This window comes from Sorex fumeus, unplaced genomic scaffold (assembly GCF_029834395.1).
Source record: "Sorex fumeus unplaced genomic scaffold, SorFum_2.1 ptg000070l, whole genome shotgun sequence".
In the NCBI taxonomy this organism is placed as follows: domain Eukaryota; kingdom Metazoa; phylum Chordata; class Mammalia; order Eulipotyphla; family Soricidae; genus Sorex; species Sorex fumeus.
The window spans coordinates 13,925,338-13,938,964 of NW_026606127.1; the positions used below are offsets into that span (position 1 = coordinate 13,925,338).

The 13,627-nt window shown below is 49.5% G+C and overlaps 1 protein-coding gene across 3 annotated transcripts in view; it reads left to right on the forward strand.

The window, feature by feature from the left end:
• The window catches only part of GAB3 (GRB2 associated binding protein 3), a 74,563-nt gene that overhangs the window by 38,747 nt on the left and 22,189 nt on the right, over positions 1 to 13,627 (forward strand). For 2 of the 3 annotated variants that reach the window (XM_056128846.1, XM_056128848.1), the window contains exons 2-4: positions 6,346 to 6,649; positions 8,364 to 8,583; positions 8,999 to 9,471. In XM_056128846.1, coding sequence (XP_055984821.1) covers positions 6,346 to 6,649; positions 8,364 to 8,583; positions 8,999 to 9,471 — 997 coding nt within the window. The remainder of the gene's footprint in view (positions 1 to 6,345; positions 6,650 to 8,363; positions 8,584 to 8,998; positions 9,472 to 13,627) is intronic. The other variant, XM_056128847.1, reaches the window with a different exon arrangement.

Below are 13,627 nucleotides of genomic sequence, written 5' to 3' on the forward strand. Positions count from 1 at the left end.
CATGGAGAGAGGATTGATTTGGAATGTGCCCAAAGTAGAACTTAACAACAACTTGTTGCCGATGTGTCTGCTTAGTGCATCATCTTGGTCAGTATTAGGTCTGTGTGTGTGGACTCATTCCTTTCTACAAGTCCCATCATCCTGTTTCTTTGCGTTTGCCTGGTAGAGTAACGGGGTCACCATAAAATGCTTGATTCTTGTATTTCCTCTTATTCTCTAGGGGTTCCCAAGCCATGGAAGAGTAGGAATTCACGGCTGAAATGGTGCTCCTGAGATGCTGCTACGAGGGTGGGTGGGTTGTTCCTATTCTGCCAGTGCAGACTCGAAGATGCTTCACAAAATTGCTTCTCAGCTCTGTCTCCTCACAGTTCCAGGACAGACATTGATGCCCAGAGGTTCTCTCTTTCAGATAGATTTTATGTATGCTGGCCTTTTCTACCCTCTACACCCTTTTAGTGCTTCCTTTCTTCTGCTCTATGGTCAGTTCCCTCTTCTGCTAGTGGAAAATGCACATTCCTGGTGTGAAGCCAAATGAGGAGGAGAAAGATGAGTCCTTCTACGTGTGCATTATACGAGAAAAGGTTGAATCACAAATCCATAATCGAAGGAAGGGAACCTATACTCTGGATACAGAGTAGAGTTATAGGAACTCAATTTAGGGTACCTAAGTGAGGGGGATCTGCAGGTCAGTAAGTGATGCTCAATGCACATTCTTGGGTCCGAGCCAGGTCTGATGAATTCAGCTCTTTTGAGCAAAGGGGCAGGATGTCATCTGATGCACTCCTGGTGATTCCATTTGTTTCTTCCTGTGCTTCAGTTCAGTAATGAGGTCTTGAGTGTCCAAATATGTCACTTTTGACTGTTATATTTCAGACACTGTATTGTTGTGTTATAGTATCATGGATCTCACTGGCAAAGCATAGGACAGCATTTGGCATGTGGGGTGGTACTGGGATCTAGCTTGGAATCTGATGTTCACAGGTTAGAGGCTTGCCCACCTAGCCCCTCCTGGGCAGCTGAGATGGTGTCTTCCACCTTGCTCTTGGCTATGTCCTCCATTTCTCTTTCCGGTATGTGAACGCTTTCCTTTCAATCTCGAACATAAAAATAGTTTGGAAAGTCATGTCTGCTTAGTGCATCATCTTGGTCAGTATTAGGTCTGTGTGTGTGGACTCATTCCTTTCTACAAGTCCCATCATCCTGTTTCTTTGCGTTTGGAGTATTGGGGCAAGGGGTGCATGACACAGTGGCTCTTCTAGTGTCTGCATTTGCTTGGCTTTCTTTACTGACCTTTGACCTCAGCAAGCAGTGTGACCTGCCATGTGCTCCTGTGAGTTGCCTCTACTCACCAGCTGCTTTGGCTCGGGCTCCACATGAAGTCTTCTAGGGATTTCATTGACTGTCCCAGCTTCCCCCACTCGCTCCTCTAAAGCTCCATGAGTTGCTTTGGAATTCGCCTCTCAGTGTTTCTTGTTTCTCTTCTCACACAGACTTCGCCCATGCCTGGACAGTGCCTTTTTGTCTGAACGTGATTGCTTCATGTATGTGCTCCAGCTTTCTCGTATCTTCTATGAGTAGGGGCATGCTCAGTCCCAGGTGCACCTAGTTTCTGAAGTAGAAGTTCTCTTGCGTGATTGGTGGACGGGAGTCTGCAGGGCTGCAAGCCAGACCACGCTGACTGCAGGTTCAGACAGCTGAAACAGACTGCTCCCCAGCTCTGGACACCCAAAGTCCTAGGTCAAGGGGGCTGTCAGCGAGGGGTTCCTTGTGAGGGCAGGCTATCTTCTCCCACTGATCCCAGGACCACCTAATCACTTGAACTTGCTGAAAGACCCAGTGTGCAAATGCAGCCATTAGCTATGGTCATGGAGAGGGGGGCAATGTCATACTGCAACCTAGGAATTTAGAGTTCCACCATTTGCTTCAGGTTGAGATCAGACTCTTATTTTTTAAAATTTTTTTAGTGAAACACCATGAGGTACAGTTGTAGACTTACAAATTTTTGTGCTTGGGTTTCAGTTATACAATGATCGAATACCCATCCCTCCACCAATGCCCATTCTCCACCACCACTGATCCCAGTATCCCTCCCTCCTCTGTGGCAAGGCATTCCCTTTTGTTCTCTCTCTCCTCTCTCCTTTTGGGTACTGTGGTTTGCAAAAGAGGCATTGAGTGGCAATCATGTTCAGTCTATAGTCTACTCTCAGCACGCATCTCCCATCCTGGGAGGATCCTCCCAACACCCTCTATTTGGTGCTCCCTTCTCTATCTGAGCTGCCTTTTCTATCTGAGCAGAGTGTGTGGCTGGCCTCCAAGCCATGGAGTAAACCTCCTGGTACTTATCTCGATTATTCTTGGGTGTTAGTCTCCTATTTTGTTACTTTATGTTCCCTAGATGAATGCAGTCTTTCTATGTCTGAAGATCAGATTCTTCTTGAGTCGCACATAGCCCAGCTCTGCCTTGTTGCAAATGAGATCAGCAAGGTGCCCTGTACAGAGGAATCTTCCAAGTCCTTTTTGTCTAAAGAAAGACACAAATAACCAAACCTTAGAAAGCATGTGCAGGGAATACTTTGCGAAGGGTACTAGGAGCTCTCAGTAAGCAACACCCAGGTCAAAAGCAGAACTTTGCTACTTCCCTGATTTTCATCACCCTTTAATGCACTGCCCCCCAATACTCTTTCCCACCCTGAGTTCTGATCCTGGATAGAGAGGACTCTGAATTTCTTGGGTTATTATCATGCACATGACCACCGTTCTAGCCTCAAAAACTCAGTTTAGGGTCTGAGCAATAGTACAGCAGGGAGGGTGCTTGCTTGCCTTACATGCAGTCAACTTGTGCTCAATCCTCAACACCCCCTATGTTCTCCCGAGCCCTGCCAACAGTGATCCCTGAGCACAGAATCAGAACACAGCCCTTAGCACTGACAGGTGTGGCCCCAAGACATAAAATAAAATTTAGTCTAGCATGTTTACTTTATTATTTTATTTTATTATTTTGTGTTGGGGGATCAATTCCCAGTTCCTATACAAGCAAAGTTGCTCTGAGTCACTCTGTACCAATAATCTTTTACCTTATTTTATTATTACTTGAGTGGGGGGTTGGGGCCACACCCACTAGTTCTTGGGCATCTTTCCCTGGCAGTGCTGGTGGGACCATATATGCTGGGGATGGAACCAGGATGGGTAGCATGCAGGGCCCCTTGTGTTGTCTCCGCCCCCACTCTATCCATTGTCACTTCTCTGTCCTCTCTTGTTTAGCTGTTGAAGAGCTCTTGGCTTTGATGCACAGAGTAGAGTAGACTGTGCCCTTCCTAGTGGCAGCTCTGTGTTTATGGCCATGACGAACACAGCGGGGTTGTACTCCCTGGCATTTTCCTGGCACCTCGTCCATGCTCTGTAAACGTGAAGTTCTTAGTTTGTGCAGCCACAGAGACCTCGAGGTCTGATGACTTGATGTACAGCTCCAGGCGTGGTCTCTGTGGCCTGGCTCGCTGTGCTCTGGGTGTGGCCCTGATGCCACTGGAACACTGATGATAGCTGGCCGCTTTCTGAGTCTTTGGCTCCTGGCCCCTGGCCTCTGCCTCTGGAACTGCAGGTCCACCCGTTAGCCTTGAGCCCTTAAAACTGTCATGCTTCTCAACAACTCCACTTCTAGGTTGAGGGGGAACTTCACAGAAAGATATGCCAGCAACGGCCCCTGGTTTCGAGACATCTCCATGTGAGACAATGTCCAAGAAACTTCTACTTTCTCTGCAAAGGGCTGCATTAGGGGTTCTCCCCTTGACCCCTCTCCTGTTCCTGGTCCTCCAAGTCCCCTGCCCAATGTGTCTGCCAAGATTTGTACTTGTACTCTTGATGCCTCTGCTCTTCTTATGGCTTAGCTCAGGCAATTGAGTGTTCCTGTGTGCCCCCCCCCCCGCACCCCGGTGTGGTGGCTTTCCCTAGTCAGCGCTACTCTGCTCATCGCCTTTCCACTTCCTCGCATGCACAGAAGGTTCATATGTAGCTTGCTCACCAGACCTTGTATGCATGTGTTTGTGCGTGCATGTGTGTGTGTGTGTGTGAGACGGAGGGGTGATTCTTGCCCTGTCCCACAGCTCTTCAACACTGCCCTGCTGACCTGAGCGCCTCCTGGCTTCTGGGGACTGGTTCTCACATGCTCCTGAACCATAGTAACTGGCAAACTGTGTGTCCCCCCCCCCCCCCATTGCTGCCCCACGTGATTCAAGGCCACGCACCCAGTTTCCAGGAAACGAGAGCAGTTCACTTGAAATGCGCGTCCGTACTTGGCCTGACTTCCTCTTTCAGAATTGTTTTTGGGAAGTATAGCACAGTTCCTCATCACGTTTCCCTCCGCAAGTGGCCTCTGGAAACTTTGGGGTCCCCCGGGTCCGCCATGAAAACCTGCTTTAGTAGGCAGGCACAGTATTGTCTATCCACCTGGGGGCAGGGACCAGGCATTCCATTCCTGATGGCTTCCATCTCCCAGGTAGGGGCATCAGTCAAGCGTGCAGCCATACTTGAGGGACTAGTTTGTTCCTTATCCTGGCTGACATGGATAGACTGTGTGGCCTCATTCGGACCAGGTCGTTTGAGAGAGTGCGCCTGCCCCTAGGGTGCCTGGTGCTGGCTATTGGGAGCCCTGGGCGGTCAGTGGAGACTCTGTCTTCCCCTTTGCTCTTCCATCTAAGCTGGTAGGCTTCCAGAGATATCAGTGACACAGACAGCTTCCTGTCCCTGTGGTCGCTGTGGCTCCCGCTGTCACATAGCCTCCATGGAAAGCCTCATTCACAGCAGGACCTGGCAGCATGGGCTGCCCCAAGTGTGCTGGACCAGAGTACTGAGCACGGTCACTTGCAGAGATGAGCAGCTTCCTTCATGTCTCTCAGCACCAGCATTGAGACCACCTTCTCCAGGCCTCTTGCCAAGGAGATAGTGCATGCATTTCTCTGTGGGGTGTGCACCTCTTCTGGGCACTGACTCCACAGCTAACAGATTTTGGTTGTTTTGTTTTATATGGGGGGGAAAACTTATCTGTGTTCAGGGATTACTTGTGGCTCTGGGCTCAGGGATCACAACAGGAGGGCTCAGGGGACTGAGGATCAGCCATGTGCAAGACAAGCATCCTACTCACTGCACTAACACTCCATCCACAAACCTTTGAGGTCAAGGCTGAATAGGGAGCCAAGACTCCCTAAATGCACTCCCCCTCCAACTTCTAGGATCAAAGCCACCGCGCCATAGCTGGACTCGAGTTTCTCCACAACTTCAGGAGTGGCTCTTCCTCTTCCCAGAGACTCGTGCATGAAGGCAGCATCTTCTTGTGTTCCCCAGCAGGGCACTGTAACTTTCAAGTGGAACAGCCCACACCAAGCCTTTGTGACAAGCGAGACCGGGCTCCTTGCCTATGGCCTCTCGATGAGAGCCATCGGCCTGTTTGTGTGTTACCCCAGGAACACAGCTCTAGAGAGCCAGCTGGACTTCCTCCTACACAGTTTCACTTCACTTTCCCCCTGACCTACCCCTTCACTTAAGCTCAAATCCACTCACTCAGCTGCCCAGCCGTGTGACCTTGGGCACAGTCCTGCTCTTGCAGAACTTGGATTTTGAGGTACACAGAAGGACAGCTACTTGGTCTCTCTTCTATGGGATTGTGCTGGAGATAAATAGATTATGGTACAGCACTTAGCAAATGGTCTCTCCTGAAGGAATCTAACCGGCATGTGACTGAGTCCAGTCAAGCTGTGATGTCATCTCCATTAGGTTAATCCCCAGGCAACCACTGCTTATAGACAATGCTTATCCTCTTTGCTCATCAATGCCCCACATGTCCTCTGGGCCTCGAAGTTCTGTCAGGGTCAAATATCTAAGTGAACTGATAACTGATCAGGACCAGAACTTGTGATCCGCATGAGATAATGGCCAGTAGGTTGCTCCCAGTTCTTCATTATTGAGGGGTTTGAATGTAGAAGTTGAGAATTCCATGCCTTTGTGCCTTCCCTGTCGTGACTGAACTCACCCCATCCTCTGGCCTGTAGGTTTGTGCTTCGTTCTGTGTTTCGTGCTTGTGCAGCCTTAGACTCCTTGAAGAGGGAGTATGAGGGCTGACATGTGGCACATGCAAAGCCCTGGACCCCATCTGCACTCCATAGGCCATGCCCCAGCACTGCGTGCTGTCATCTGGGGCACCACGGCACCCTACCTTCACTGAGTGTCTCCTGCTGGGCAGACATGGGTGTAACAGCTTGAAGGGCCACCTTATCCCTCTTGTGTTGTGCACATCACTGGGTGGACATTGAGGCATAAGTCGCGGGTGCTAACGCTGCATTTAATACCCTGCAGGCCTGGCGCCGGCGCTGGTTCGTGCTGCGGCGTGGCCGCATGAGTGGCGACCGTGATGTGCTGGAATACTACCGAAGCCAGCGTGCCACCAAGCCCCTGCGCACCATCGACCTTCGTGACTGCGCTGTGTGCACACACACTGGCCCAGGTTTCGTGCGCAAGGAGTTTCAGAACCGCTTCGTCTTCGTAGTTAAGACTACTGCGAGAACATTTTACCTGGTGGCCAAGACTGAGGAGGAGATGCAGGTGTGGGTGCGCAGCATCAGTCAAGTGTGCAACCTCGGGCACCTGCAGGATGGCACAGGTAAGAGCCAGGGCTCATTTCCATGTTGGCCCCAAGCCTCAGAGGGTCCAGGCTCCAGCTGGGAATGAGTCCTGCAGCCGCAAGGCCACAGGCGATGGGGCTGCACCCACCAGGACTCTGCTTGCCCCCAAGCCACTGCCAACTGTCCAGAGACATCAGCAAGTCCAGCTTTTCCTCCAGGTGCTCAGCATGCAGAGCAGGGGTCCACAGACTCCCACCTTCTCAGCAGCCCTCAAGCATCCTCGTTCCAGTGAGAGCTGCTGAGACCCAAGGCTCTTTCTCACTCGCACCTGCACACATGTGCTCATGGGATGTCAGACGTGTTTTTGGTTCATGTGGGACAGCTTCCTGTCCATTTCGTCATGTGCAGACACCCACTGTCCACTTCTCATTTTGAGGGTCTCTTCCCATTGTGGCTTTTGGTGGTGAAGGGTCCCTGATCTTTGCACTCTCGGCCCTTTGATTCTGATCTACTTTGCCACTCAATCTAGCCCCTAGATTTGCCCCAATCTGATCCTAAGGACCTCCCTTCCACCTTTCCCATCCCTGGGTGCTTCTTGTGGGGGTAGTTAGAATCTCGATCTGGAAGGTTATGGAGGGGAGGGGAGTTGGGGTTCTGGGCTGCTCTGGGCCAGGCAGGGGAACACTTGCATCCAGGCACTGAGTTCCTTTCTCCTCACAGGGTAGCACAGAAAGGGAAGCTCTTCGGAGTCTCATCCCTGAGTCCTGTGTCTGGTCGGTGTCTCCTCTAGGATAGCTGCCTCATTTCCCTCAGGGTCCACAGAGTGGAGTGCCAAGTGGTTAGCCAAGTGCAGTGCGTGACCCCATGAGCCCTATCGCCTGCCGAGTAGGCCTCTACTGTAAGAAGCAGGCCCAAGGGCTTCTGGTGGCTTTTCAGGGCCAGTGAGTCTCTGCTTTCCTCTGGGAGCCAGTCTCTCCTCCACCGTGGTAGGCCAGGGCTGCCCCAACACCTCCCACGACCCAGCAGGAAGCAGGGACAAGGCAGGTAATGTGGCGTGGCTTCCAGCAGCTGCACAGGAAAGGGTGAACTTGGACCCTGATAGTTCCAGGCCCCTGAAGCTCTGGAATGCTGAATGCCTGCCGTCTGGGCTCAAGAGGCAGGAACAGCTGGCTTCTCAGGCGGGAGCTTCTCGCTACTGAGAAAGGTGCAGTGCCCATCCCTTTCCTTCCTGGTGCTCTGGATTCATGTGAGGGGGCAAATAGCTCCTGCAGGGGCGGCTACTCATCCAAGTGAAGGCGAGGTCCACAGTGCTAGACAAGGGCTAGTCCACAACAAGGTCCACAACAAGAGCTAGTCTGTGGACACGGACGGGATAGATTTTCCTTACTGCACAGGCGGCGGAAATGCACACACGTGGAATTCTCTCAGGCAAGTGTGGACGTGCACACGTGGATGTGCAGAGTGCAGGCAGAGCCATGCAGAGCCCTAGAGAAACTGTGGACCATCTCACTGCACGTTTCCAGGCCAAGAATGTTGGTTTTTTCCCTCTTAATTGATTCAACACTTCACTCCTGGAACACTAGCCTTCTTTCCCAGACATTGTTTATAGCCTGGGGAAATGGGTCTCCTCCTTGAGTACAGACAGCAGCTGGGACTTGCATCTTCTATTTGGCTTCTCCAGTGCTGTTGGAGAGATTGTGAGTGAGTGGTAGAGCCATTGCGAAGTGTCGACCTGGGAAATGGTTTCTCCAGCAGGTTCTGCGGAGAGCTTCTCTTGCACGCCCCACTCAGTGCAGCCGTCCCCGGCCAGCGCCCTCCACACCGCCCATGCTCTCAGCTCCCCGCTGCCAAGAGAGGAGCTGGGCTCTGGTCCGGGAGCCGCTGAGGAAAGCAGAAGTGAGTCAGAGTTTCCCTTCCTTCCCGATTATCTGGTTCTCTCCAACTGTGAGACAGGAAGACTGCGCCACGCCAGGTAGGCCTCACAGCATGCTCTCTTGTGCTTGCAGAGCCCAGGCTGCCTCCGCTTGCGGTCCCGTCACTGAGCTGTGCTTTGTCTCGCCAAATCAGCTTCTCGTGAGTGTCTGTCCTTACCCCTTTTCCTGCCATGGGTGGGGTGGGGCTAGACCCCTATCAAATGCGAGGCAAGATGTAGTGTGGGGTGCACTAACAAAGCAAGTTCTGTGGCTTTGCTTCCTAACCTTACACTTCATGTGTGTGTGGCACCGCCAGGTGTGGGGCAGCCAGGGGCCAAGGGGACATGCCTGAGCGCACGCCGGGGTCTACCCACGGCCTTTCTTCTTCCCATTCCCCATAGTGCCTGCCATAACTCCAGCTGCCGGGTTCCTCCTGCTCCATTCCTTTCACTTGTCGCTGCTTCTCTTCCCTAGTGTCCCTAACACATGTGACAGCTGGTCTAACCCATCGGAGCAGACCTCATTTGATGATGTTTTCGTTGACTGCCTGCCACCGCTACCTTCCAGTAACCTGGGCCAGCCCTTGCGCCCTGGGAGTGGGGCTCAGGAGGGCCCTCCCAGCAGGCCCTCAGTGGCCCGCCTCTGGAGCAGAGAGAGCAATGGGTCCCCCAGGGACCATCTGTCTTCCTCACAACTGCTGGAAACTTCCTTAAGCCCCACGATGAAGGTGGACCGACACCCAAGGCCACTGACCTTCAGCATGACAGAGCTTGGCCTCCTCTCCAGCATACCGCCTCCTCGGCCCCCTAAGCCCAGCCACCTCTCAGAACGGCGACAAGACGAGCAGGTCCCATGGAGCAGCCGTGGGGGCCTGACCAGGCCGGGCTGCACCGTGCTACCAAGAAGGATCTCTCTCTCTGGCTTAGACCACGTGAGGACATGGAAAGGTAAAGGTCACATGCCCCAGCCCTGAGTACATTCCCCCGAGTCCTTTGCTCCCAGTGACCTCGGTGGAAGCTCATACCTGGAACCTCCCCAGTTGACTGAGCTTCCTGGGAGCTTTTGGGGGGCCATGGAGGGGGCACTGGGGACAAAATAAGCAAACCGTCAAGCCAGTTCCATACTCTGGGTTGGGTCATATGCTCAACTGGAGGACCTCCGACCAGGGCTGCAGCCCCCACACCCTCCCAGGCATCCCCTTTGCTCTTTCCGTGAAGGTGCTCATTCTCACAGTGTACCTCCTCACCCCAATATAATAACAGTCCTGAGTCACTGCTCGGCATGCAAGGGACTATGGAAGTTAAGGGCTGCCAACTCCTCAAATCATGTCCTTTCATCTAACAGAGCCCCCAACTTACTGTGACTGAGAGCACCCCTGGTGTCCCTGGTTGTTAAATGTGTGGCTTCCTCCTGAAAACCTGGAGGAACTGAAGAACCAGTGACACCAATGGACCCAGTTTGCTAACTTTCATGTGCGGTAGGCAAAAGCGAAAATTGAAAGTATAAATAAGGGGGTGGAGTAAGAGCTGGACCCTTGCTCTGCCACGCGATCTAGCTCCTGGCCCATCTATAATATAGTTTAGGAGTTCTTATGAAGCTTTATGTTTCTCTTGGCTATGTAGTTCCATGAATTTGTTAACTTTTGTTATCGTCAATGGCACTTTATTTTAGATACTGATGGTCTACTACCGAATGTAACCTGCCCACACGGCAGAGTTTGGTAAACTCCCCGTGACGTACCCAATATGCCAAATACCAGTAACAATGATGGGTCTCATTCCCCTAACCCTGAGAGCCTTGAATATTCACTTTTAAAAAAATCTCAGGGCTAGGACAAAGGAGACGTTACTGGGGCCTGCTCGAGGCAATGGACGAATAACAGGATGGTCGTGATCATCGTGATCATGGTCTTGAGGGTTTGGGGATTTTTTTGGTGATATATGGCAACTTAGTTTTCTATTTTGATTTTGTGACTAGCTTTTCTGAACTATGGGTTATTTTACGCTTTGGGGCTATGCATATAATATGTTTCTTTCATAACACTTGCATCTTTCATATACTATTTGTGGGGGTGCAGGCAGGCTTCCAGATGATGCCCAGGAGGTCTGGGGTCCCCATTGGTGATTCTCAGCCAGCAGGGCCAATGGTTCAATGCAAGGGCACAGGGATGTGGTGCTGCTTGGCCTGCTGGTGGTGTTAGAGTCTCCAAGGCTGCACCTGGTGATACTTAGGGGACCATGTGGGACTGGAGATCAAACTTGGGTTGCTCACATGCCAATCATATGCTCTAACCACTCTACTATCCCCCACCCCCAGACCCGTCCTCCCATTTAATTCTTATGCCACTACTTATTCTAGAAGTCCAGGAAATTATTTAGCATTAATGGAGATAACAGGGATTCTTTTTTCTTCAATTTTTGAGCCACACCTTTTTGTGCTCAGGGCTTACTCCAGGGATGCTCAACCACACGCAAGGCAAATGCCCTACCATCTGTACTGTCACTCCAGTCCAGGGATCCTTGTCTTATTCCTTATCTCAGGTGGAAAGGTTTCAGGATTTCACTATTATAGTGTGATTTGAAAGAGATTTTCCAAGATACCTTTCTGGGTACTCTCTAATATTCCTATTTTGCTAAGACATTTTTAAAGAATGAATATTGAATTTATTGGAGCACTTTATAAACATACATATAATTGTTCTCCTTTACCTTACCTGTTACTACGAATACTTCCATTAGTTGATCTTTTATTTTTTTAATTTTTAAAATTAATTTATTTTTATAATTTAATCACAGTGAGGTACACAGAAAATAGCTCATGATTGGGTTTTAGTCATATGTTGTTCCAACACCGGTCCCTTCTTTGGCTGTTTGGGCCACCTGCAGGAGTGCTCAGGGGCTGTCCCTGACTCTGTGCTTGATCCCTCCCAGTGGTCTTCAGGGGACCAACTGACCTGAGACATGCAGGGTGAATGCTTTAACACTGCAGCGTGTCCTGGCCCATCATTTGCTGATTGTGATTGCTGACCAGGGCTCGCATTCCTGACATGTTCACCATGAGGAATACCCTTTGTATAAATTAATTGCTACATTTGCTTTATACAAATTTTGTTTTGAATTTCTTTGTCTTTGGATCTTTGATCATGAAGTATATCATTCTGTGATTCTCTCTCTCTCTCTCTCTCTTTCTCTCTCTCTCTCTCCTTCTTGTATATCAGTGTCAGTCTTTAGTAAAAAGGTCTTGCTGACTTTATATAGCAAACTAGATTTTTTTCTCTCTTCACTCTTTGGAAAAAGTTTGTGTGCTTTTTTCCTTAGACGATTGGTAACATTTACTAGAGAGACCATCTCGGCATGTACCTTGCTATGTTGAAAGTGTTTTGGGGGTGAAGCTAGTAGTGTTTGAGCCCATCCAGTGCTAAGGGAGAATGCCATGTGGTGCCAGGGTCAAACCCAAGGCATTGTACATGCAAACATGGCAGGTGCTCTACTATTTGACCTATGTCCTAGGGCCTTGAAAGATTTTGAAGTTAAGGGTTAAATTCCTTTGCTCCTTAGGTGACTTTAGATTTTCTGCTTTGTTCTTGTGTTCCTTTTGGTAAACTAGGGTTTCCTTCCATAGTTTAGGAATTTGTTCATTTTGCATAGTCGTTCTAATTAGTTGACATAAATTTAATGAGAATAGTTTCTTGTTTTGGTCAGGTCTGTAATAATATCCTATTTTCATTTCTGATATTGTTATTGTGAATCTTCTCTTTATTGTATCAGTTTTACTGGGAGTTAGTAATGTTATCTATATTTTAGAAAATAAACTGTTTCTCTTAATTTTTTGCCATTGTATCTTTGGTTAGGGTTGCATAAATTTGTGCAAACTGATCTCTGGGCCAAATGTGACCAAGAGTCTGTCTTCATAGCCCTCAGCTTACGCACTGAGAATGCGTTCCTACTTTCAGAGTGTTGTTAAAACTCCTACTTGGCTCTTTCCAGAAAGTTTTCTGACTCCTTTCGTACCTCCTGGGTGGCAATTTGCTTATCTTCCTGATTCATTCTAATGGATGTGAGACTCACTATTCCATTTCTTGGGTGGGCTTGGTAGTACAGTGGTAGGGCGCTTGCCTTGCTCACAGCCTACCCAGGTTCCATCCCTGGCATCCCATATACTCCCCCAAGCATCACCAAGAGTGATTCCTGACCACAGGGCTAGGAGTTACCATAGCTGGCGTGGCCCAAAACAAACAAAAACTCACAAACAAAAGACCATGTTTCTTAATTTCCAAACCTGAGAAACATTCACTGCTCTAATTTGGTTATGTTTTGGTTAGAGAACATACTCTTTGTGTTGTCATTCCATGGGTTTTGGGATTTCCTTTATGATGCAGACTTAGGCTCCTGTGAATGTTCTGAATGGACTCAAAGAAGCGGCAAATAGTCACATTCACCTATCACGTTGCTCACCCCTTGTCTAGTCCCACCAATGTTCTGTCTCCTCATTGGAGCAGTTAGTGAGAAAGGTGAGGTCATACACTGGGACCGAATTGGTGTCTCCCTTTCAAATTCTGCCCACTTTCTCTTTACGTAACTCACAGTTATGTATACTTACTCAGATGTTTATAGTTTTCTAATGAATCTAAAACATTCATAAATTTGTAGGTCTCTGTGTTTTGGCTGCAGTCTGATTTATCATGATGGTACTAGAGCTATGGCCAAGCCAAAGACTACAGTCAGCACTCACCAGCATTCTTTGTGTTCATATCTGCACGGAACATTTTCTCTGCATCCTTTTGCCATTACCTTTTCCATACTTATAGTATAGATTGTTCTTAAAAACAGCATGTGCATATTTGTTCTGATTTTTTTTCAGTTTACTGTGACAGTCTCTTAACTTTGAAAGATTATTCCATTTACATCACAGTTACGGTCCTCCCGTTGTTCATCGATTTGCTCGAGCGGGCCCAGTAATGTCTCCATCGTGAGACTTGTTGTTACTGTGTTTGGCATATCTAATATGCCAGGCTCTGCCGTGTGAATGATATACTCTCAGTAGCTTGCCGGGCTCTCTGAGAGGGGCGGAGGAATCAAACTCGGGTCAGCCATGTTGGCTGCG